This window comes from Melanerpes formicivorus, unplaced genomic scaffold (assembly GCF_026170545.1).
Source record: "Melanerpes formicivorus ecotype bairdi unplaced genomic scaffold, bMelFor1.0.p_v2 SCAF_7, whole genome shotgun sequence".
In the NCBI taxonomy this organism is placed as follows: Eukaryota; Metazoa; Chordata; class Aves; order Piciformes; family Picidae; genus Melanerpes; species Melanerpes formicivorus.
Window position 1 is genome coordinate 8,394,177 of NW_027142359.1, and position 26,406 is coordinate 8,420,582.

General features: G+C 38.5%; 1 protein-coding gene across 1 annotated transcript in view; it reads right to left on the reverse strand.

Annotated features, from left to right (window-relative positions):
* KCNT2 (potassium sodium-activated channel subfamily T member 2) overlaps nt 1-26,406 on the reverse strand; it is a 131,545-nt gene that overhangs the window by 80,167 nt on the left and 24,972 nt on the right. Inside the window, exons 2-6 of the mRNA XM_068140886.1 lie at nt 12,512-12,591; nt 4,244-4,343; nt 2,214-2,270; nt 1,310-1,358; nt 877-936 (exon numbers count right to left, since the gene is read on the reverse strand). Of these exons, the coding sequence (XP_067996987.1) occupies nt 877-936; nt 1,310-1,358; nt 2,214-2,270; nt 4,244-4,343; nt 12,512-12,591 (346 nt within the window). The remainder of the gene's footprint in view (nt 1-876; nt 937-1,309; nt 1,359-2,213; nt 2,271-4,243; nt 4,344-12,511; nt 12,592-26,406) is intronic.

Genomic DNA, 26,406 nt, shown 5'->3' on the forward strand with positions numbered 1-26,406 from the left:
TTTAATTATTTAATAATTGTCATTTCTCAGTGACTCTTCATAACAGTAACAGACTCTTCATAACAGTAACAGACTCTTCATAACAGTAACAGACTCCACTGCTGGGAAATTCTTTTATCTGCAACTACTTCTTATTCTTAGAAGCTTCTTAATGCACTCTGCAATAGATAAAAAACTGTCTGGATGGCTGGGCCCAAAGAGTGGTGGTGAACAGACCCCCTCCAGCCTGTCCACATCTTTCCTGCATAGCAGGCACTGTAACTGAACCCAGTATTGCAGGTGTGGCCTGACACACGCTGTGTAGAGTAGGATAATGACTTTATCTTTGCTGGTAATGCCCTTGGTAATGAAACCTAACAGCATCAGAGGCCTGGGTAAAACAGGTATCTAGGTGTCCATAATCCAAGCTAAGGAAAAGAAAAGAAAAAAGAAAAGGAAAAAAAAAACAAAAAACCAAAAAAAACCAAGAAGTACTCTCTTGGCCAACTTTAGCTGTGCAGTTTTCCAAGCCTGCAGCTTGAGTTACAGATACCAAATAGCAACAACTCTGACATCAATGAAAATCATGTCCACAGCATTATCAATAGACGTATGAAAGTGTACACTTGAAAAATCCATCCCCAAAAGCCAAGGTCACTGTGAAAATGTGTTCTCAAGTTAGTGTGCCAGTGGACAACTGAAAAAAATCCACTCTCTGGATATTTGTGCTCACTCATACGTTTGACAATATGCTGCCTTCTACATGTGTGTTTTTGTCACCTTCCTGCTTCTACAGCAGTGTGGGCATAAATGCAGGCACGTGAGTTTTATATTAAAACATTTAACTCAGTTACTGTTTGGGATGAATTATGCCTAAAAGTAACTAACAGGACTTACCTTGTAGCTTAAATAACTGAGTAGCAGAGTTTCAAAGAGACTTATTAAAGCCACAGACACCTTAAGTGGAATGATAAAATGATGTGCGTTAATACAGACTTCTAAAGAACTTATGACATTAAGTATTACAATGCAAAGTAAAAAGTAATAAAACCCCATGCATGCATCGTCCCTAAACCATCTCAGCTAACAGCATTTAGCACAAAGCTCAAATACGTTATTTTTCTAACTAAAATACAGGCTGTGACTTGAGTCCCATTGCACTTTTCCAAGTATAACACTCCAGAGAGCCTGCAGGGTGACCCTTCCATGGGTTTTAGGGAGCTCCATACACAGTGACAGTTTGCAAAAAGAAGGTCACTTAAATGCTATGAAACCAACATTGCCTACAATCACTAATGAGAAATAGTCAAATTGGTCATTGACATATTACCTGCAATCCCCACAAAGGCAAACTTCGATTCACCCAAATAATAGGAGACCTATTTATTACAGTAAGAAATCAAACATGAAAATAAGAACAAACTGATTAGTGTTTTGAACAAAGTCAAAAGAAAAAAAAACTTGGACATGTGAATAGAAATTAGAGCAGTCTTATTTGTTAAAAAAAAATTCTCAGCAATACACAAAATTTACATAAGTAATTATCTACTGAGTATTGACACTGCTTGTATTGCTAATCAAGAGCCAGTTGCTGAGTTCACATGGGAGTAACCCAACACTCAGTGATGCCAAAACCTTTTATCAGCTTCAGTAGCTGCTAGTTCATCTCCTATAGTTCCAGAATGAATAAAGACATTTGTGCTTTTGATTCTAGAGATGCAGAGGAGTAATTTTCTTGTGGTAAGAAAAACAAACCTGACAATTCTTTTGTGTGAACTTTTCGCTATCGGTGTAATCACATAAAGGATATCTAACTCATAAAGGCTGTGTCATAGCTTAGAAAAAATACATGTTGTCTTAATATTTAGTAAACTCTGGTAATAGGCACTCTGACACAAAACTGCTAGAATCTGGCATGCTCAATGGCATAATATTTTACTGTTAGTAAGCTACTTCCAGTCAGAATTGGTTTTAGTAAGGTATGAGCATTGATGGTATTCAGATCTCACAAGACCATCCAGTCCAGCATTCACTTATGCAATCAGAGAAACAAAATATTGAATATTCAGGAACATGAAAGTAATTGCATGAGAGCTATGGAAACATCATGATTATATGTTAAAATGTCACCACTCCCGGCATAAATGGATTTGTGTTCCAGTCCAACCACTTCCAACCACTATGTGGACTTCAGTTTTGCTTTTTTTTTTTTTTTTTCATAATTAGGAACTCACCAATCAATTGTTCCAGGTGTGTAGTTTTGATTGGAACAGCTCCGGTTTAATTCCTTACTGATAGTCATCATCCCATCCATACAAAGTCCATGTATGTATATGGGAAGAGAATCATAAAACATACAAGAGGAAAGGAATATTAATTACATTATTAAGTGCTCTGTAAAATGCATGCAGCAGTTTGAGACCCTAGGCAATGTATAGATGTTTTAAAAAGCAAAGTTAACTTCTGGAAAGTAGATCTGTATGTGTTCTGTGTCTGTAGATAAAGGATTATGAAGCATTTCAGGTTACAGTTTGTCAATATTTATTTTCAAGCATGTCCAATTTAAAAATGAAACCAGTGAACTGATGCTTTCAAAAGCTGAACTAAGTATCAAATATCAAGTGGTACTAGAAACCCTATCACATGGCTAGGCTGTCATAGAAAGAGCACACAGACCTGCCATCCTCTCAGCAGGAAACACTGTGTTGAACTACACTTCATATCCTCTTGCGAGAAGGGCTGGAGGGCAGCAGTAATTTAAGTAAGAAACTGGTGAGATCTATGTAAAAAAAATAGCTGCTACGTACATGTGACGTTATCTTGCCTTGAACTGCTGGCACAAATCCTCCCTTCAAGTGGTCATGCACAGATGTGGGAATATATCTTGGTCTAAATGATGTACAATATCCTTATTTCTCCTTGGCAAGCGAGGTCAGAGGAAAATGACTTGCTACAGATTAGCCATAGTTCTGTTTTCACTGACTATGAGTGGGGCAGGTGTTAAATGGTATTAATTAAGGATGCTTTATGGCTTTAGCTCATCTATTGTGCCTGAAGGAGTAAATGAATGATACTAAATCGTGCAGGCATTTCTGAGAAACAGGAAATAAATCTGTAATGAGAAGCATTCCTCCCAAACCTGCCACTTTAAAAAGAACCAGGTGCTAATGTTTCCTGTGGCAATGGTCTCAACACACTGAGTAGTTTCCTTCATCAGGCTGTGACACAGATCTAAAAAGGATTATTTCATAACACTGCATTTGCAAGAATGCATTATGGCAGTCGTTTAGCTATCAGGCTCTCAGGATCTCTAGGGGCAAAATCATTGATATAAATGGGGTATCATTTGGGCACAGAGCAGGTTTGTTTGGCAAAGCTTCTAAGACTGGAGTCTTAACATGCAGAAGTGACTTTTGTAAAGGTTCTCAGCCAGACAAATGTTAGGCACAGACAGAACAAACTAGTCTCAGATGTACCACAACACAATCTAAGGGAATGATGTATACAGAAAATACAGATAACACTCTCTGGCTGCTGAGTTCATTTAGGTGGAAGGAACAACCATGCCAGGAATGGTCTGGGAATTAAGCAGTCAGCAAGATGCAGAAAAATCTTTGCATGTAAGTACAAAGGAATGGAAATACACCTGTGGCAGAAGTACCAAATGACACATCTAGAATACCATCCTGACAACTGCGTATGAGCTAACTCATACATTATGAGTATAGATCACCTGAAGTATAGAATGTACTTTTGGTCTCCCTCTCTTGTAAGTGTTTAGAGAAAGCAGAAGGCTAGGAAATTATTACCAATGTCATGTTCATGAAAGCCCTTTCATGTACTGTCTGTTTCTGAGCTATGGGGGTTTAAGTAAAAGTATTTAAGTAAAATCTTAAAATTATTGTTGCATAAACTGGCAACCAGATAGTTGCAATTTTAGTTTTATAAACATAAGTAAGATACTTAGAAACTTTATGTGATAAGACAATCAAAATATATAATTTTGCACAACAACTATATTTGATGTACATTATCTGAGCAAAGAGCCAGGATTATTTTAGCAGGGAAGTGAATAAAGAATATTGTTATTTCAGTTCTTACTTCCATTCACAATGTAAGACTAGCTTTGTAATTCTTCCAAAATAATTCTAAGACAGAATATCAAACATTTATTCATCAAATTCATCAAGTTAAACAATGTTTCTAAAGCAGAAATTACAAAAAAAAAAAAACACAACACAAAAAAGAAACACCAAAACATTACCATCCAAATCCTTGTGTAGGATCATCCAGGAGTACACGAATTATGTACAAGAAACAGCTTAGGAGCTTGAGAGAAAAATTGAATAATCGTATTCTCAGGCCTGTTTTGAAAGAAAATACAGAATTAAATTTAGGTTCTTTACAGTTTCATCCACATTTAATGTAAAACTAAAGGGATCAGAGCAAAGGTCAATCTAGACAGTAACTTTCCCCTGTAGGGCATATCATACAGAAGAACGTAACGAGCAAGCTTATCAGATGCCCATACAATACACCTTTCCAGCTTCCAGAAAGATCTAAGTTAAGACTCAGACTCTTTTAATGTAAAGAAATACTCAGTCATTTATTTGAAAGCTCTAATATGCCATTCGTCTTTCTTGATAGCATGCTTTAAGTCTTTTGTAGCTTTCTAAGTACACTTTCTTGAAAGGGGAACCAGAGCTACATATGGTATTTGAGAAGGTAAAGCAACAAGAAGAAAACATATTTCAATGATGGGCAGAGGATATACAATGGAAAGTACTGAGATATTAATATATGAAAAGCAGTATATATACTGCTTTTATTTATTTATTTATGTTTATACATATATGAATATGCAGTAGCTTCTCACACAGACTATATTAATAGTATCCCAATTAATAAAATATTAAACTGTTATTATTTAGTAGTGAAGTTGCATACTGATTTTTCCAAGAATCAGGATGTCTGTTGAAGGCACAACTGAACAGAATCAACAGCTTCTTCTACAGACCATGTGAATATTGAAATATCCTTTCTTTCACATGGGCAATTTATTTTAGTACTAACTGCTACAGTTATCTACTACAGTAGAACTTAACTACATTTCAATCACATTTTGTAGTCACTACATTATATTAAAGTTTAAATTTTCAGTCTTGCTATTAAATTGACCAGTCTTACTGTTTTGCCAGTGTAAATACTTGTATCTAACTCTTACGTTTCAAGTTTTCATTCACTAATTAAGCTAAAACTGCCAGGTGACTAAGGTTAAGAGTGGGGGGGGGTCACTTTAAGCATTTCTTTTTTCGAGTCTTGTGAACTGAGACTCCATTTCTACAGGAAAGAACCCTTCTGTACAAAGCAAAATACCACTGACTGAGTCTTGCACATTTGCACCTGGTCACAGTGAAGATCACATCATTTATTGTTGTGTTGCTAATATGGAAGTAGCTCTGCTCAACTCAGTATAATTACTTCTATGTTATGCGTATCCAAAGGTGTGTGCATACATCCCATTTTAAGGAAAGAATCATAATTATCTTATGGTAATATTATGTACTTTATGACTTTCCTAAGTTCAAAATGATCACCTTACAGATAAAATTGAGAAATCACCTTTTGTTCTCCACCCAAATTAAAGCACAATCTACAGCAAACACAGGAAAATAGAACATAGATTCTTAGTCTACCATGCAATTACTGAAAGAACTAAGGTTTATTGCACAACACGGCTTACCACTTTTAACTGTGGTAGGTATTAAGTTGCAGTTATCACATAAGAATTGAATGGACTTTTACAGGGGCTTGTCATGTGTAATCTAGGGGTTGAAATGCTGTAGTCTGGACCATGAGAAGTCCCACAGCTGTTACTGGCAATTAGGTTAATATTAACCTAGTGATTCCTGCCATCAAGAGTAATTAGCCACAGGCTATTTATTCCCCAACATGAGTGAAGAGGTTGATGGATTGAAGCGGTAAATGGTTTGAGAGGCTGTGGAGGGTAGGTAAGTAAGTGTGTTGTCATGCTATTATTTGGTTAGGAAGAACTCCAGTGCTTTTCTTGGACAATCCTGTGATTTTTTTGAACAGTTACTGAAGAAAATCTGAACTGTTTAGTACTCTCTGTACTACTCCTTTTGTGGAAGTCTGATGGAGTATGACTGTTGCCACAACAACCAGGCTATTACACCAAGAGCAAGTAATGATTAAAAAAGAAAACAAAACACCAAAAAACACCCAAACAAAACCCCCTAAAAACCCTACTAACCACAAACAAAGCCTTCCAGGATTTCTTTTCCTTACTATTTTTGTGTTGTCTAGCTTTCTTAGATAAGCATAAAAGTCTACTGTTTGTCTCTTTTGATTTTTTGCTCTGTAAATGTTACTCATGGTGTGAAATGTTACTTTTCTGTTTCAATAATGACCTGATTTCTAATAATCTTTTGAATGTATATGTTAGTTTAAATGCCAGAAGAAAAGGGTGCTTTTATGATTTAAAAACTACATTAGTACAGAGGCCCTATGCTCCTGTCTTAAACTCCTTCAACTCTTAACTTTCAATTCTTGGTCTTGAAAGTCCTAGAACTACTTAAGTATTCAAATATTTCAGTTTCATAGATCTATTTCAGACTATGTTTAAAAGTGCTTCAGGCTCTGGTGAGCAGGAGAATATCTGGTATCTCTACAGGAATGGCTGTTTCTCACAGAATATGAGGTAGGGCTTTCATTTAAGGGTTTTAATTAGCATAGGACTGGGTTATATATAAAGTAAGGCAATAGAACATATCTTTTTCCACTGTGATTGGGATAGTTATTACAATACAAATATAGAACAGGCTTCAGAAGGTCTCCTCTCCTAGTTCTGTATTCCTCAGCCTTTAAAAACAGGATGTGCTGTTGGGAGCATGCTTAGTCACTTCTGTTAAAGCTTTAATAATTAACGTAGGAGTACCAAGTAAGTATTCCCTCTGGTCAGATCTTCTGTAGCCTCATAGATACGGCTTGTGAGTTGGAAGAATTGCATTTATACTACTGTCATGGAGATCTAGGATCTCGCATGTGGGAAGGAGGGAAGAGTCACTGGAGAAGGCATTCAAAAGAGGTTTTCTTTTTTTATTCTGTTACAAAGAGAATTTAATACTTCTGTTTGCTGGCTATTTTCATCCTTTATTTTACATACTGCCTGTGGATCAACATGGTGTCAGTAATAGAACTGACTCAAACTACCCATGTTCAGCAGTTTTTGCTAATCCTTAAGACTAAATTTCTTTCTTTCCATTCACAACCAGACTGTTCAAGCAGCAGGGTTGTTTGCAAGGCGTATCTGTAATGTTTTGACACTGGTGCCTGAAACTTGTATTCAGCTCCATCCATCATACACTGTTATCCAGTTATGTATTCCTTAATGAGACAGTAATTGCACTGTGTCCATGTAACCATGGTGTTACATCCTTTGTCTTCTTTAAAAGAAGACATTGACAATAACAGTTCAAAATCTGTTTGTTTTCTGAAACAAATATAATCATGTTACATGTTAATGTTTCCTTCTCAGTTTGAACAAGTATTTGCTACTTTTCTTCAGGCATGTGTAAGGAGAGGGTGATATATTATGCTTCACCAGTACTGACTGGAATTTTTATTATAAGTTCTCGTTGCTTCTCTTGCATATGTTCTTAGAGATTAATCCTCTGATTTAGAGAGCTGTTCTAAATCAAAATGATAGAGACAGCAGCTCAAGATTTTACAATCACCTTCCTTTATTCCCTTCTCATAAAGTTTATAACATATTTTTGGGGTTTAGAGCAATCATTTCAGTAGCAGGTGGCTTTAGAAGTTGAATCAAAATATACTGTTAATAATTTATATCCTGCTGGTAGTTTTCTTTTATTCCTTCTCCACTGAATTGAAACTTTACTCTTTTTTTTTTTTTTTTTCTTTTTTTCCCCTTTGAGACTTATTTTAGGCTGTGATAATGGAGACTGTGATCTTGGCAAGTACAAGCATGTCATACCAATATGTCTTTTTCTTTTTTTTTAAGGGGGGTGGGGGAGAGGGTGGTGGTGGTGCTGGCTGACACCTTTGTAAAATGCTTTTCATGCATTGGTGGAACATGATCAGAAATTTGCTTGCAGAAGACTTAGTGGAATCTAGGCCAACACCAGACACAGAATCTTATTATATCAGCTTGTAGAAATACCTCCAAAATCAGAACAATGAATGAAGAAGTTGATAATTCCTGCTACTGGTGTGTATCTGACTTAGATCAGAGTAGTATCCTGTAAAATACTCATATAAATTCTAGAGCTGACTGCTTTTATTGACAAAAGCATGTGGTATTAAACTTCAATACGTTAAATTCACTTGTGAAGTCTGAAGGATTAGCAAAAACTGCTGAATATGGGTAGTTTGAGTCAGTTCTATTACTGACAATGATTTTCTCAGTAACAGCAATGACATGTTTAGCATATGAAGTAAGGTTTTTAGTGTTCTCACTGAACACCAAGATCTAAAGGGCAGTATCTTTAATCAACTCCCTGATACCTCTGGGCAACAGAATTTCAATGACTGAATACCTACCCTTGAATGAGTGCCAGGTACTGTCTCAGCAGCAGGTATTGGAGATTGTCTTTTACAGGACTCTGGTTGTGAGTACTGGGATGAGAACGGAGACCTGCAGAAGCAGGACTGTTTAACTGAACTTAATAACTCAGAAGACCTTGGTTTGGGGATTTTTTTTTTTTTTCTCTCATTCAGAATAGTAATAATTTTGTTATAGTTCCAGTGTGTTTCTCTTGAAAACTGCCTTGTTTAATTGTTGGTTAAGCTTCTTGTATCATGAAAACTAGTAGCAGTGCTTAGGTATCTGCCAAGATTATAGTGAAAATGGAATGTCCAGGTCATATGCTGCTGGAAATACAGCAAGCACCATCATTCTCCCACTTAGTTTCTGTGAACTGGCTGCTTAACTCAACAGAAACAATATGCCTCATCCCTTTAGTTTTCTTTGGATTCTTCTCCTGAGGGCCTGTGATGAAAAGAAGGTGCTCATAACTGTCTTTACTAGCTGTCAATAGGGAGAGTTCATTAGTCTGTTTTCACTTGTTAAATCCACACCACACTTCTACAAAATTTACCTCAGCTCTGTATAGCATCACTGTGTAGGAGAATTCATCAGAAGCTGGATTTTTCCACCAAACATAGAATCAGCCAGGTTGGAAGAGACCTCCAAGATTATCCAGTCCAACCTATCACCCAGCCCTATCCAATCAACTAGACCATGGCACTAAGTGCCTCATCCAGGCTTTTCTTGAAGGACGGCGACTCCACCACCTCCACAGGCAGCTGATTCCAATGGCAAATCACTCTCTGTGAAGAATTTCTTCCTAATATCCAGCCTGAAGTTCCCCTGGCACAACTTGAGACTGTGTCCCCTTGTTCTGTTGCTGGTTGCCTGGGAGAACAGACAGACCCCCCCACCTGGCTACAACCTCCCTTCAGGTAGCTGTAGACAGCAATAAGGTCTCCCCTGAGCCACCTCTTCTCCCGGCTAAACAACCCCAGCTCCCTCAGCCTCTCCTCACAGGGCTTGTGCTCCAGGCCCCTCACCAGTTTTGTCACCATTCTCTGGACACATTCCAGTACCTCAACATCTCTCTTGAACTGAGGGACCCAGAACTGGACACAGTACTCAAGGTGTGGCCTGACCAGTGCTGAGTACAGGGGAAGAATAACCTCCCTTGTCCTGCTGGCCACACCGCTTCTGATACAGGCCAGCATGCCATTTGCCTTCCAGGCCACCTGGGCATACTGCTGGCTCATGTTTGGCCTACTGTCTACCAGCATCCCCAGGTCTCACTCTCCAGCCACTCTGTCCCCAGCCTATAGTGCCACTTGGGGTTGTTGTGGCCAAAGCAAGCCAAGCAGGAAAATTCTTGCACTTGTCTATAGCATGAACCTATCTCAAATAAGATGAATTAATAGTTTCTTCCCACTCTCTTGCTTATTTCAAATCAACTTCCTCATCATTCCTCTGCTTTGGACCCACATATGACACTTATTCAGTCATAACCTAATAGGTATGTCCCCATATAGTAACTTATGACAATTCTCTTAATGTGGATAGCCAGAAAAATATGCACTTAGCAATGGAAAGGTGATGAAATCCGGTAAACAACTAACTTCTGCTTTAATTTTTGTGCTGATGATCATAAAAGTTTCTATTTTAGATGTATACAGAATCTGCAGTTCTGCCATCAAATTATGTATCTATATATAGGTATTTTTAAATCTTGTTAAGATCTATGTAGGTAAAAATTCTGTCACTTACCTCAAGCATGAATGTACCATTTGAAACCTTTCTATTTTATCAGTGAGAAGAGATTTGCAGCAAGGTAGGTCATAGCTTTATAGATGTTCTTAGTAAGTAAACAAAAGTGAATCAAATGCCTGTTGTGTGGACTAGATCAGGAACAAAAATGCTGCTTACTGTTTACAGTTCCCTAGACTGTCCTTTTAACCAGGATTCATATGCTTTACTAGTTTAGGATGCACTTCTGTTTTGTGTCTTCCTGTATTACGCACTATAGCAACAATGTTAGAAGCAAAATATTTAAAGATCTGTAAAATCACAGGAAGAAAAGTAGAAAATAACCAAAACTATTTGTGAAGCTTTAGTGCAATTAATTACATTTAAAATTAAAATTTACTTTAAATTATTTATCTCTAAGAAGAATCACAGAATGGCTGAGAGTGGAAGGGACCTCTGGAAGTCATTTTGTCCAACCTCCCTGCTTGAGTAGGGCCACCAACAGTTGGTTGCCCAGGACCATGTCTGGACTGTTTTTTAATAGCTCTGTAAAGGGAGACTTTGCAACATATGAAAATGTTTGAGCTAAAATTAATTCCATGCAATACAGTTAGATTTCTAAACACAAGACAGAGAATGAAATTTTGTCACATTCTCTTCTTTGTTCTGTGGATACTGAGTTTTTGTACACATTCTCTTCATATTAGTCAAAATAAAAATACAGTAAGAGAGCTCTGAAGTGTGTTAATAGAGAATAATAAACTTGTCTCAGTTACAAATACAAGAAAATAAATTTACCAACCCAATCTATTTCAATGTATAATAATGTGGAAAAAGCCCAACTATGTCCCACCTGAAGTTTGGAAGAGAAGATATTCCGAAGGCTATTTACTAGCAATGGTAGTTCTCTGCTTTCTATGCTACTTAGGTACCTAAATCAGGAGCATTTTTTCCTGTGAGTCTATGTAAGTGTAATAAATTAAGCTTTTGCCAGGAATGAAACTCCAGCAGCTTTGTCTAAACCTGATTCTCCAGCTGGAAGCCAGAAAATAATTCCAAAGCCCAAACTGAAATCAGTTACTCACAGAACAGTACCTTATTTGGGGGGATAGGGGGAAGAAATGGGGATAGGAGACAGGATGGGGGGAGCTTTGTTTGGCCTAGGCAAATACTTTGCTTATCACACTTAGAAAGTTAGAGAAGCTTAGCTAATTAAAAGATCATTTGCTGTACTGTAAAAGTAGTATTTATTTAATAACAGCTCTTACAGATAGAGGATCTTATGGTCTATCTTACTCTTAAAAAATATGCTCTAGTCTCCCAAATTTTGTCTGGGGTTTTTTAGATTGAGGCATCAAAAAAGTAAAGGTCTGTCTTTTCTCCTTTCTCTTTTCCCAGACACAAAGCCATGGAACAATCTTAAATGTATTACAAAGCCCAAAATGTCGTCTTTCTACTCTAGAAGCCTTATGTGGACAGCTATTATGATTTTAATTCTTTACAGGTATAGGGCAAATGGAAGTAAACTCAATCCTGCTACACAGAGGTCACTTACTGCTCTTATTAGCTATGAACTCTTCTGTTTAATCAAAATTTGCTTATATATGGCACTTTCAACCTCTTGGACCAGCTTCTGGGTGTAGTTTGAGAGATTAGTATCTTAGTTCTTTATTTTCTTCTACAATGGCCTATGAATTTCTGTACCTAAGGGCTACCCTTCTGAAGCATCACATTCCGGAGAAGGAGGTATGATGTTCCATGAGGTTCCACTCCAAACCAGTGGGGTGGGTTGGTTGGTTTGTTTGCTGTTTCGGGTTTTGATCAGTACCAATCAAGTTTAAAATTTATCTAGGAATACTTCATAAAAATGAACACTTCAAAAAGTTAGTTACTTCTGCTGTGTTTTTCATCCAGCATCTTTGAGGTTCTGCTCTTTCCTAGGCATAAGGTATTGACTTGTCAATGAGTGTTCCAATGTCACACCTATGCAACTTGATCATAATACGAAAATAAAATGACATCCCTAAGTACTTGACCCTACAAAGAATGTATGCTGGTTTTAATTTTAAATTCATGAATTTGTTTTGGAGGTTATGTAAAACTGATTCCTCTGTGGTTAGGTAAAATTTTAGCTCAGAAGAAAATTAATGACAATTTTGCTGGTGACTTCAACTCAAAGTACCATAATTATGTTTAATAGAAATTAATCCAACTGCTTACTTGATCTTTGGTTTTTGATGAAGAAGAGCTTTAGTCTCTCTTTAAACGTATTTTCATTCATATAGAATTCAACTTGCACCCTGAAATACAAAAGGAAGTATTAGAATTTACTATGAAAGGCAAATCATTTTTTTTTCCAATATAATTTGTTTCCCGAAACATCTGATATTCCTGTAGAGCACATAGGGGAACATAGAGAGAGTGTTCAGCCAAAAGCTCCCTTGGATTTGAATGACTAATGTTAAAAGAATAAGAAACAAAATAAGAACAACAAACAAAATACAAACAAACCTTATTTAATTTATTCCTTTACAAGCAGACTCATTTTCATATTATTTGGGCAATCTGCAAAATCAGAAGCAGCTATATTTTTGGTATTTTCACTGGAACACTAGTCTCATCTCTAAATCTCTGCAATAATGATTTCCTTGACACTCAGGCTGAACCTTCCATCTTGGTTTATCTTCCTTCTTGTAACATTGTCATTTTAATGATTCCTCTTTTCTTCTATCTTGTTCGTACCTCTGTTAAGCATTCATGTGTCTATTAAGTGTTCACTTGCATGTGTTCACCTTTACTAAGATGCTCTTGTACCAAACCAGTCACCCTCTGAACTTTCCCTTTGCTACAACAAAATAGAGACCTAAAATCAAAATTATGTTGCAATCATGTAATATTCTACAGAAAACTCCTCTTTCTGATTAAAGCACAGTAACATTTTTATTCCACTCCCTTCTACCCAGATTTGCCAAGGTGCATTTCATGTTTCTATCCCTCAATTCAGTCTGAGTACAACTCATGCAATAGCTCTACAGAAGATAGAAAAAAAGAATCATTGGAGGGGCTTAGCAGGGGAAAAGGGAAGTGCACATTAGCAGAAAAACAGGTGCTTGTAGAGCGGCATAGGTGGAGAGTTTGCTGTAGGATGAGTGCAGTATTAGTTCCACTTCCCCTGAAGGCCCTGATGTACCCAACTGGATTTCCCTCAACAGCAATCCCACATCTCCTCCAGCAATGAACAGTGTTATCCCAGAACAATTTCTGTGCCTTACTGAGAAATCAGTGCTCAATTTGAGAACTGCTCTACTACTGCTAAAGTGACAGCACAAGCAAATTAATGCCTTCTCATTTTCTCTGTGTACCCTCAGGTGTTGCAAAATTGCATATACATATATTGCCTATATATACTGTCACATTTTTCAAGTACAATCCTGGCCATAGTTTTTCCCTTCTTGCTTGCTGAAACACTTTTTTGTGTATAATTTAATGCTATTTACAGCCTTTTTATTCCCTTCAAATATTTGTCTAATACCATGTATCTATGCACACTCCTGGTTTTGGAGGATGATTTAGCTATGTGCCCAGAATGGTTGGCATTTCAAGGAATACAATTTTTTTTCATGCTTGCTTACTTGTGACCTGAAGTTTAGGCACATCACTTTGTAGGACAGGGTCAGCATGTCATAAAAAAGGCTCTCTATGACTCACTCAGTGAGGTCAGCTAATTTTAGCTAGGTACTTGGCTTTGGTGTGGTTTGTTGTAGTGTTCCTTGTAGAATGGATAATTATACTGCTTCCTATTCAGAGGTAGCAAAAACAGAACCTTACTTGTAACAACTGAGCTCTATAACTTACTGAAGTTCTAATTTATTTCTGTGCAATGATGCATTTGACTCAGTGGCAAGAGCAACTCCTACCCTAGACTGGCTTTTCTGCCCTTTCTGGATCCACCTCTTTTGTGGCAAGACCTTCAAGCAGTTGGAATTAAACAGGAGGAACCCACCTGCCCTCTGCCTTTTAAACAAGGAGTAGCTGCAGTATCACAGAAACTGCCACCCAACCAGAGAAAAAGCCCATCAGATGAAGAACAACTTGTTTCTGGGTCTTTTTTGAGCTTAAGATGTGTTTTGTGCCATTCAATACTGTAAGAATTGTTGCCCTTAACAGAGGTACAACTTAGACAGTTGATAACCTTAAGGCAAGCTACAGAAGCATGTCCAGGGGCTAACTACTGGGTGAGCAGGTCTTGGGAGGGCTGAGCTCTGCTGCTGTTCTTTACTGCACATTTCCCAAGGTACTTGCTATTAATGCAGTGACAGACTTAGTGAGAAACATTTCCCATGATCTGACAGCTGCCACACACTAAGTGTATATACTTCATGTTCAAGGACATACTTCAGGATGTAAACAAAGTGGTGTAAATTACTGAAGTATGGGATGATATTGAAAAGGTGCACAGAATCAGTGATCTTTTATACACATTTTAAACTAATCTCAGATTTTTAGGTAAAAAAATTACAGTAGTCACTTACCACGAAAGAACAACATGTTAACAATAAGCCATGACTTAACGATAATGAGGAAAGCGGGTGTGGGAGCTAATCACCTTCCTATCACTAGCATTATGAATTGCTCTGATAGCCTTCTAACAGCTGTCTACTTCTCTTTCCTTAGCAACCTGTGCTCACAGCAGACTGGGATTCCACACTGCAGTAGTTTCCATGGCAAAATGGATTACAAATGCCACTAACACCACTTTTGTGGTTCAATTCCTCCTTCTCCTTCCCATGACTTTTCTTAAGTTTAAGCAGAAACTATATTGGCCTTCTACATTTGTGGGAAATGTATCATCAGGAGTCTATAATCAATACAGGTTTTTCATGATACTCTGGCTACTGGACAGAGAATATCCCACTTTGTTCCTTGAAGGTTAAGATAAGAATGAATGGCTGAAGGAGACAGAGTAAGGCAGGGGTAAGAACAGAAACCTCCAGATACTGTTCCTTCCCAACATTCCACTTCTTAATCTCTTAATGATTACTTGAACTTCTGTTTTAATCTTTTAATGTTTACAATTTTACCTCAGGTATTTGCTCTTTTCTGGGTTTTTTGCACTATGAAATGTGACCTAGAAAAGGCATATTTCAGAAACTCAACACGAATTCTGAACCTCACTTCTAATATTAAGATCACATAGCAGTAATGGTAGTGAAGGGCTTGGACAAGCTTTGTCTGGACTTAAGTACAAAGCAGTAAGGCAGTTTCAAGTGAGTGAAATTCATTGGTACATACTTATATAAACTTGGTTATTCTGTTGCAGGATAAGTAATAACTGTAGTTTAATTCCAAACAAATGGTTTTCACAGTACCGCCAAGGGTGGAAGAGACCTCAAGGATCAAGTCCAACCTGTTACCGCAGACCCATGACTAGACTATGGCACCAAGTGCCATGTCCAATCTCCTTTTGGACACCTTGAGGGATGGTGACTCCACCACCTCCCCGGGCAGCCCATTCCAATGACTAATGACTCTCTCAGTGAAGAACTTTCTCCTCACCTCGAGCCTAAACTTCCCCTGGCGCAGCTTGAGACTGTGTCCCCTTGTTCTGGTGCTGGTTGCAAGAGAGAAGGGACCAACCCCTTACTGGCTACAGCCACCTTTCTGGCAGTTGTAGAGGGCAATGAGGTCACCCCTGAGCCTCCTTTTCTCCAGGCTAAACAATCCCAGCTCCCTCAGCCTCTCCTCATAGGGCTTGTGTTCAAGGACTCTCCCCAGCCTTGTTGCCCTTCTCTGGACACATTCAAGTGACTCTATGTCCTTCTTAAACTGAGGGGCCCAGAACTGGACACAGTATTGAAGGTGCGGCCTAACCAATGCAGAGTACAGGGGCACAATGACTTCCCTGCTCCTGCTGGCTACACTATTCCTAATGCAGGCCAGGATGCCATTGGCCCCTCTTGGCCACCTGGGCACACTGCTGGCTCATGTTTAGGTGGGTGTCAATCAGCACCCCCAGGTCCCTCACTGTTTGGCAGCTCTCCAGCCACTCTGACCCCAGCCTGTATCTCTGTATGGGGTTGCCGTGGCCAAAGTGCAGCACTCGGCACTTGGACTTGTTAAATGTCATCCCATTGGACTCTGCCCATCTGTCCAGTTGGTTGAGGTCCCTCTGCCATTGATAAAATGGCACACATGAAGTATAGGGTAATACTACGCGTGTACGCAGATCATCTGGCCTATGGAATAGGTTTCGGTTTGTTCCCTATTTCTAGTGTTAGTAACTTAAAAGTGTATTGTAAAACAGTTTCTGCTTCATCATTTTTATCTTCCTGTAAAGACAGTTGCAGTTCAGTCCATCTTAACAAAGAGGAAATCAAGCTGAAGGATTAAAATGCAATTCTTTGATAAAGGTTACTGGGACAGAAATGTTTCTGTACACAGTCAATTGCCTCTGACTCTTTCCATGTCTGTTAAGCATTGAATGTCACATGAAAAGCTGCTTTTGCAAGTTAAAGAACAGGACTTAGGCTTTACTTATTCTTGCTTCAACTTTACTGAAAATGCACAAGTACATGGCTGAAACACCTGTGGCAAAGCCCAAGCAAAGCTCTAGGATTCTCTGAAAAACCTGCTTCTTCGATACCATTAACAGCAGTCTTCCCTAACTTAAAGCCAAAGAATGGTGGTGTCAGTGGAATCTTTCAGATTGTAAAAAGCATCTTAGATACCCAAAGTGTACAAGTATACATTGCACTCTTCCAATTCAGTCATGATGTAATCTGAGTAGTAGGCTTTAATGTAATACAAAGTGTAGTAGGAAAATTAAGTCATGCCAGGGACGCCAATGCAAAGCACTTCTCAGGGCTGTAAATCACTGTGACCAATCTGTCTGCACTCTGGGTACTTAACTAATTTTGTCTGTGACTTCCCACTGCTATTTACAATGTCATTCTAATTCCACAGCCACACTTTGCTATAGTAACACTAAATGTCTGCTAGGAGCTGTAAATGTTTATGCTTACTACTACTTGGTGTTGGAATCATGAAAAGATACTAAATGTACAAATGGGGACAACCTGAAGAAAACTACATTTATTTATTTAAATTCATATTTATGTGAGGGGACATCACAAATTTTACTACAAAAGAGCCCTGTAATATAGAGACTTCCTCCCCCACCCCCTTGGGATTTGCCAATCCAATACATTTAAAATCCTATTAGATTTTCTGCTCAAAATCTGTAACAAAATTTGAAGGCCATAGTCTAAAACTACCACACTATGTAGGGTGTAAATAGATGCTTAAAAATCAAGTACTCAAAGTACTAAAGCGACCCTGGAAAAAAGAAGGCTCTGGGGAGATCTTATGGCAGACTTCCAGTATCTGAAGAGGGCCTACAAGAAAGCTGAGGTGAGACTTTTTTCAAGGGCTTGTGATAGGACAAGAGGGAATGGATTGAAGCTTGAGGAGAGTAGATTTAGACTAGATGTAAGAAAGAAATCCTTTACAGTAAGGAATAGATTGTCCAGGGAAGTTCTGGATGCCCTCTCCTTGGAGGTGTTCAAGACCAGCTTGGAGAAGGCCTTGAGTAAGCTGGTCTGTCAGAAGGTGCCCCTGCCCGTGGCAAGGAGGTTGGAATCAGATGATTTTTAAGGTCCTTTCCAAAGCAAACTATTCTGTAATTCTACTGTCAAAGCTTAGTTTACTGGAGAGAAAAAAAAAAAAGTAATTATTTTCTTATACACTAATCTTTTAATACCTGCTATTTTAATGACAGTCTTAGGCAGCAGTCCTCTTCTTTCTATGTTTTGCAAAATCTGAAATACTCCAAACTCTGACTTGTTCAGAGCTTCATTTGATTTTACAGACATCCACTTGTTCCATCAGTACCAATGTGACAGATTAAGAAAGAAATGGCAGTACAATCAGTACTTTTTCCATTACTGGCTCTTAACCTGGGGAGGCCTTTTTATTTGTTTCTGGCAGGAAATGAGTCATCAGTTGAATCGGTCATGATGAACACTGAACATGTAAAGTTATGTGTTTTTCCATTTCCTCTCCATGGGGAATGACAGCACCCTAAAACAAATGGTAATAATTGGGGGAAGCAGCGTGCTTATCTCCTCTCACTTACTGGAAACAGGAAAGATGCTATTTCTTTGTGACCTTCTAAATCAGTGAATCTCAGATAATCTACCTGGTGAAGATTTTCCAGACACATCTACATTCACTTGATTATGTAATTAGACGATGTTGGAAGTAATGGATTTATAGAGATTAGTTGATATCAGAGTCACTGTAAAAAGCCTCTGTATTAATGGAGACAGACTAGAGTCATAGAATGGTCTGGGCTGGAAGGGACCTCCAAAGGTCATCCAGTCTGACTTCCTTCAGTCACAGCAGGGACATTCCCAACTAGATCAGGTTGCCCAGGGTCTTGTCAAGCCTCACCTTGAATTTCTCCAGAGAAGGAGCCTCAACCACCTCCCTGGGCAACCTGTTCTAGTGTTCCATCACCCTCATAATAAAAAAAAATATTCCTGATATTCAATCTAAATCTGCCCTTCTCTAGTTTGAAGTCATTGCCTCTCACCCTGTCACTGCAGGCCTTTGTAAATAGTCTCTCCCTACCCTTCCTGTAGGCCCCCTCCAGATACTGGAAGGCTGCTATTAGGCCTCCCTGGAGCCTCCTCTTTTCAGGCATGAACTGAGTTCAGCTTAATCATAAGTTACAGAACAATGAAGAAGTAACCTGGTAGCTTAGAACTGTATGTGTTTCTAAACATTTATTTTTTTTTTTTTACACTGTATCTTTCCACTAAGAGCTGCTCATTTCAACCAAAACTAATCCAGGACAGCCATCATAAAATTGGCCAAACCAAATTTTCCAAGTTGCACAAAGTGAAAATTTGCACCTGCAACCACAAGAAAATATTTTCGATGTAAAAGCAATTTTGTTTTCTTTACTTATTTTTTTCAAAAGCCCTTAATTAAAATTTTATTCCTTACAATTGAAGTAGTATAGTGTGTATCTACGCTTTACTGTATATAAATACAAAAATATTTTAAAGTCTCATCATGAGCCTGCTTCATCTTCCTTTTTACAATCAGCTGGCTTCAGTTACATAAAACTGCCTATAAAGGCTCATGGCAGCAATTTAATGTTACAGAATCACAGTACATTAGAGGTTGGAAGCGACCTCCACAGATCGAGTCCAACCCCCTGCCAAGGCAGAATCACCTAGGGTAGTCTGCACAGGAATGCATCCAGGCAAGATTTGAACGTCTCCAGAGAAGGAGACTCCACAACCCCCAGAAAGCCTGCTCTAGTGCTCTGTCACCCTCGCTGCAAAGAAGCTGAGGTGAAGCCTTCTATGTTGAAGTTTGCATCCGTTGTTCTTGATCTTATTACTGTGCACCACCAAAAAGAGACTGACCCCCCCCATCCCCTTGACACCCACCCCTCAGACATTTGTAGATATTGATCAGATGTGAAATAACATTTTTCAAACATTTCCATTCCTTTGAGGGGAAAGATTTTTGTTACAGAAGACTGATACCAAGTGACTGAGACTCAGTGGTGGATAACATGCATGATTTTCAATCAATTAATAATACTTTTTTTTTAAACAAAAATCTCTCGTACACAGACATGCAAATCTTAAAAAGAAATAATCTTCTCACTCCTGCACTCATGAAAATGAGTAACAAATTCACCGCTGAAGTAATGGTGCAGTAAATAGAATTCAGATTGCAGATTTACTTTTTTTGTCATTAAAGACTCTTCTTTAAAAACCCAACACATAACATACTATGAAGTTTTACTATGGGGAAAAGAAATCTCAGAGCAATATCCCTCTCCATTTTAGTGGCCCTCCAAATACCACGCACTTGACTTTCTACTGCAAATACACTTTCCTATTGCAAATCTATTGCCTAAGGTTAGAAAGGTAATAAATATGAATTATGCATTAAGAAATAGTGCACTTTTAAACTGAATTTTGCAAGGAAGATACAAGTTTGGTAAAACTCTTCTTACTCCTTCTCCCCCCTCTCCCCCCCTTCCCTACCCACCACCAAGGATGGTAAACCATTCATATTTTAAAGTGAACTTCCTGCATGTGAGAATAGCTCTTTTTAACCTCCAGGCAAAAATACTTCACATGTAGGTAATATATAGCACAGAGTTACTGCAATAAAAATCCATTATGCAAGGCTTTTTAATGGCTAATTCTCAGTACTAGAGAACTCTAAGGAATAGAGTGTGTTTCATGAGTTTGATTCCAGATACTGCTCAGCTGGTTATGACTGTGTCAATCATCCATACCTGAACAGAAGAAATGTTTGTTGCTGTTTTTTTCATAACATTGGCAACTCCTTTTGAGAGAGAGACTTGAAACAAGCTTGTTGAGTATCAAGCACACTGTGGTAACACTGTCGGCATGGATATATTAGTGTGTTAGAAGCAAAAAACAGAGTATCCCATTACAAGCTACCATATTTATTTTTTTAAGTTCAAATTTTATTCTCTGTTCACCAGGACAATTTGCCTCTTGCTTTCCTGAAATTATTTTTCTGTAGCAGTTTTTCTCTTTTCCACAGTTAAGTTTTGTTTCAAGAGAGAAGTTGCTTTGCTATGAAAGGTGACAGCTGGTGATTTGTAATTAATGAAATGCAGTAGCAGGACAACTACATGTACCTATCACCTGTTCTGTAACAAAAGTTAGATGATAGATCCTTCACCTGGTGGTCTATTTGCTAAATCTATTCTCTCTGTGATGGGCGTATGCAGGGTCCAGCAGCTTGCCTGAGTATCCCACATACACTGTATGAATGAATTGGAAATTACTCTTCTTAGAATAACAACATGACTGAAGCTGTTCATTTGAAATTTAACAATATTTTCTACTACAGTTTTTTAATGCTAATCAATGCTAATCCAATTTTTAATGCTAATCCAAGCCTTCTGTTTGAAGGTATTTGTTCATGTTCCCCAAACTTCTGTCTGTCGTAACATTGCCAGTTAATTGCTACCTTAGTAACATTCTTGCCATCTTTCAATAAAAACCACCAACAACAATAAAAAAAAAACAAAAACCAAAAAAAAAACACACAACCCTACACCTTAGCTATTTCCCTAAGTAGACATACTTGTGTCTACACTAAGGATAATCTTCAGGGTCAGTGGTAGCTTCAGGACTTGTTTGTAGTCCTCCATCTATTTACCTTCTTGCCCTCAACCTCTTTCTTTAGTCTTCTGAGACCTCCCTCCTGCTACTCTATGACCAGCTCACAATTTACTCTCCACCATCCATTCTCTTGAATTCCTCCTTCTTCCTCTTCTTTCATCCACGTTAGGAATACTTTCACACCCTTCTTCAAAAGTTCCTTTTCTCCAGTTCCTTACAGAATTCACTGTCTTATCTTCTAGATGCTACACAATTTCACTATTTTACTTGAAAACATTGAGGAAGTGGCATATTGTTCTTCCTGTGGTTTACTTCCTCTAATTCCCTTTGGTTTTGACATGTTTGTCTTTTGACATAAGTCTGTCTGGCATTGTAACCCATGACTTTTCTGTTTTCCTTTGGAAACTTCCCTTCCTTCTAGCCAAAGTCTCATGATTCTAAATTTGCTTCACTTTTTTTTTTTTTTTTTTGAAAGGAAGACCTCATTCTCTCCCATAGCAACACCACCTCTAACCACAGTCAAAACAGCACGTACAGCCTTCTCTCCAGTCCTCCTTCCACGTCACTGCTGACAATTTCATAGTTCTTTGCCACCAAGTGTTATCTTTGGCAACTTCTCTTTCATTACCCACTTCCTCCTGTCTCTTTATCTTTCAGCTTAATAGTAAATCTAAACATCATTCCTTCCCTTCTAACTTCTTAGTTTTCAAAATCTTGGCCCAGACATCTGGACTTTACTACTCTTTGAGTTACCATTTCATGGCCCTGAGAAATCTCCATCTTTTGAGATTAATATGAGTTTCCTCTCTTGATTTCAGCCTGCTTCTCGTAATGCACACTAAGATATCACAACCATCACGGCTGTAATAAACAAACTTTGCAGCACTGTATAAAGGTCATATGGGCCCTGGTGCTATATGACCCTTAAAAGAAACTCTCCCACAGGACCATCAAAAACTTAATGGTGACCATGTAAGAAAACATCCACCATATGTTTAAAATAGATGGATGGTAGAGATGGAGTTAGTTACATAACTTCTACCACAACACTTGATATTTGAGGATATTTCTCTGCATATTTTAATAAGCTTAGACTCAGTTGCATGCTCCCCACTTAACAATTTTTACAAAGCAAACAGCTAACAACTATGAGGGACATTGTCATGGAGATTATCCAGATAAAGATAGAAACAGGTGTTGAGATACATAGGAGCCTTAAACTGTTCTGGTAGATTTTGTCATCTCATTGCTCACTTTAGATACGGCAGTTTACAGGCCCACTCCCCTTTCTTACGTATCAAAAAGGAAATACCTGTGAATGAAACATGTAATTTTTGGTTAGGCTTAGGTGCTATTTATTACTTGGTTGGTTTGGGATTTTATGTTGAGGTGTTCTGGAGAGGGTTTTGGGGGGTGTTAAGTTTTTTGGGTGTGTGTTTGTTCATTTGTCTTCTCTGTGTGTGTGCAGTAGTCCAGGACTTAAAATAGCAAAAACACTGTGTGCATAGGACTCATGTTTAATGAGAGAAATGATGAGCCCAACATGTCTTGACTAGGTTTGCTGAGCAAATACTCTTCTTCCATTTGGCTCCCTGCAAGTGACTTGAGCTAGCCTCTGATTACTAGAGAAATCCAAATCATTATTCACTTAAACTCTATTTCTCATCTGTAAGATGAGACTGTTCTGTTGCTGTTCTTCTGCAGATGATTTTTTTCACTTTCTTCTTTTCTTCCCCTTATTTTTAAAGATTCTATCATTTCAAAACCAGCAAGCAGAAGAACCCTGAGAGATGTTCATACATGGTATCCTCACAGATAAGGTCACTTATCTCAGTTCTAATTTTACTTTAGAAAAAGAAGAAATGAAGATTTAGTTTTCTGAAAATGCAGCAGAAGGGAGAAGTAAAAAAGAGCAGATGGAATAGGAAAAAAAAGATCCAAAAAAGGAATTAAAAAAAAAAAATTGTGGGTGAATCCCAATCTGTCATTTTGAAGTATCACATGACCAAGTGTAAAATATAATTTTAAATCTGCCTTGTTAATATGTTGTGTTACCTGAAGCACAGAGCCAGCTTCCAAGCAAGTCTGATCCAGTGAATGCTTAGATCAATGGAAAGATTCTATTCACTTAGAGGATAGCAAAATAACCAAATAGGAAAAAATATTCAAACTCTATGTATTTACCTATTTCTTTATTTAGTAATTTTCTACTAAAAAAAAAGAAACATGAACAGGAGCATAAAACTATTTCTTCTTTGCAGGACTTAGTTTCATCACTACAAAGCCACGTTGCCACTTTGAAAGACGTAGTGGCAGATCTTAAAATTCAATTGGAAAAGGAGAGGAGGCAAAATTCGTATTTGGACTCAAAAGAGGGAGTGAATTACTTGGAGTCTGCTCCTATGTGCCCTCGGGCAGAATTAACAGTGGCTAAGGAAGCTGCTATGCATATCAGACCTCTCATTAAAACTGAAGTTTTATATGAGGATGGGGAGGTTACCCCCAGTATCACAACCAAAGAAACACCTTTCTCCTACACTGAATTGGCCAAAATTCGTGCAGAATTTGCACGCTCTGCTGAGGAATCTGAGGTGGAATATGTCTGGCGAGTTTCAAAAACTGGAGGTGATCAGATTCTGTTATCTCAAGGGAAGATTGGACGTGGCACTTGGTGCCATGGTCTAGTCATGGGGTCTGTGTTGATAGGTTGGACTCGATGATCCTCGAGGTCCTTTCCAACCTAAGTGATACTGTGTGAAAGCAATTGTCTTGCTCTTTCCGTTACATAATATATTTTGCATAAAACTGGCAGGTCGGTGTGAGATTCAGAAGAGCACATACATTGATTCTTCTCTAATGGAATTCCAGAGCGTTTTACTGTTACCATCCTGCCTTTGGTGTTGATTTTTCTGCTTTTGGTTTGGGTTTTTCTTTACTGTAGTATGCTAGTTACACTTGGTATGTTCAATTAGGACCAAAAAATTGTTCAGTGTTTCCTGGAAAAATGCATGGCATAATTATATAGAGTCTGAAGTTGGTTTAGTTTTGTTCCAAAATGAAATTCTGGGACTCAGGAAGATTACCTGCATTTTTAACAAAGATATAGCAAATTATTGGAAAGCAGTAGCTGGACCTACCCAAAAGGAAATGGAAGCTTAAGAAAATTTGCCTTAAATTACAGCATTCAGCATAAACAGATGAATTTAAATTACCTGTTTATGCAGAAATCAAATGTTCTGAGTGCTGAGACAGAAATGTCAGTATGACATGTCAAAATCACAAGGTTCTGGTTTCCCCTCTATTGAACTTATCAACACAAAGAACAGTACTGTTCCATATGAATTTTGGTATTGCCTGAGTTCTCTGACCAAACTAAACCAGAATGTCTGGAATTTTCTAAGTCTTTATAGCCTTAAATTTATTTCCTGTACAACTACAGTTACTATGCAAGACATTATGCTGCCTTTTGTATCACATTGACCTGATGGGATGTAATCTATATCCTGTGTCCTCCTTTTGGAAGCTGTGCTCTTCTCACATACCTCTCTCCAAATTCAGCTGCTGTCATTACTTTCTGAAGAACTACATGGGGATGATAGCATGATTCTTAGTTGTTTAACAGAGCTCAGCAGCAAAGAGGGCAAAAAAATAAGGCCATATTCACTGAAAATACTAAGAAATATTATATAAGAAGCATTAGATGAATTGGAATAGCCATTAGTTTCAGGAACTGTTGCATTTGTCCTTCAAATGTAGAAGACTCATTCCAAGTGTTAAGCTAAAGATAAGTACATCTTACACTTAAGAGCCTACTTTAAAAAAAAAAAATCAGCTTGAAAACCATTCCCCACCTTGTCCTATTGCTAGACACCCTCATGAAAAGTCCATCTTCAGCCTTCTTGTAGGATCACTTCAGGTATTGGAAGGCAGCTAGAAGGTCCCCCTGGAGCCTTTTCCAGGCTGAACAACCCCAGCTCCCTCAGCCCATCCCCATAGCAGAGCTGTTCCTGCTGCCCTTGCATCATCTTTCTGGCCCTCCTTTACATTTGCTCCAACAGCTAGATCTAAAAATCCAGCTTCAAAACGAAGCCAGTGAAATTCCTTCTGTGTATCCTGTAACATGATGCCTGCCTTGGAACCTGAATTGCCCAATTCCCTCAAAAAGTATTGTCTGCTACAGGAAAAACTTTGCAGGTAGAATTCATCACTATTGAATGAAAGTTTGGCACTCAGTGTACAATTCTTGTCTGCCTATTCTGCACAGGCAATCCAGGCATGAACTACACTTTCTGAACGTATAGAATTATTGAATCAATAAGGTTGGAAAAGACCTCACAGATCATCAAGTCCAACCTGTCACCCAAGACCTCATGACTACTAGACTATGGCACCAAGTGCCACATCCAGTCCCCTCTTGAACACCTCCAGGGACAGTGACTCCACCACCTCCCTGAGCAGTCCATTCCAATGCCTATCAACTCTCTCTGTGAAGAACTTTATCCTCACCTCAAGTCTAAACCTCCCCTAAGTAGCAGTGGACTTTACTACCAAGTCATGGGAAAGGAAGCAGCAAAATTCTTGAGACACTAGAACCTTCAAATGTTTAGGCTTTTCATAGTTTCATTCAGGGTTGGAAGGGACCACAAGGATCATCTAGTTCCAACCCCCCTGCCATGGGCAGGGACACCCCACACTAGATCAGGCTGGACAGAGCCTCATCCAGCCTGCTCTTAAACACCCCCAGGGACGGGGCCTCGACCACCTCCCTGGACAACCCATTCCAGGGTTTCACCACTCTCATGGTGAAGAACCTCCTCCTCACATCCAGCCTGAATCTCCCCACCTCCAGCTTCATTCCATTCCCCCTAGTCCTATCACTACCTGAGATCCTGAGAAGTCCTTCCCCAGCCTTCCTGTAGGCCCCCT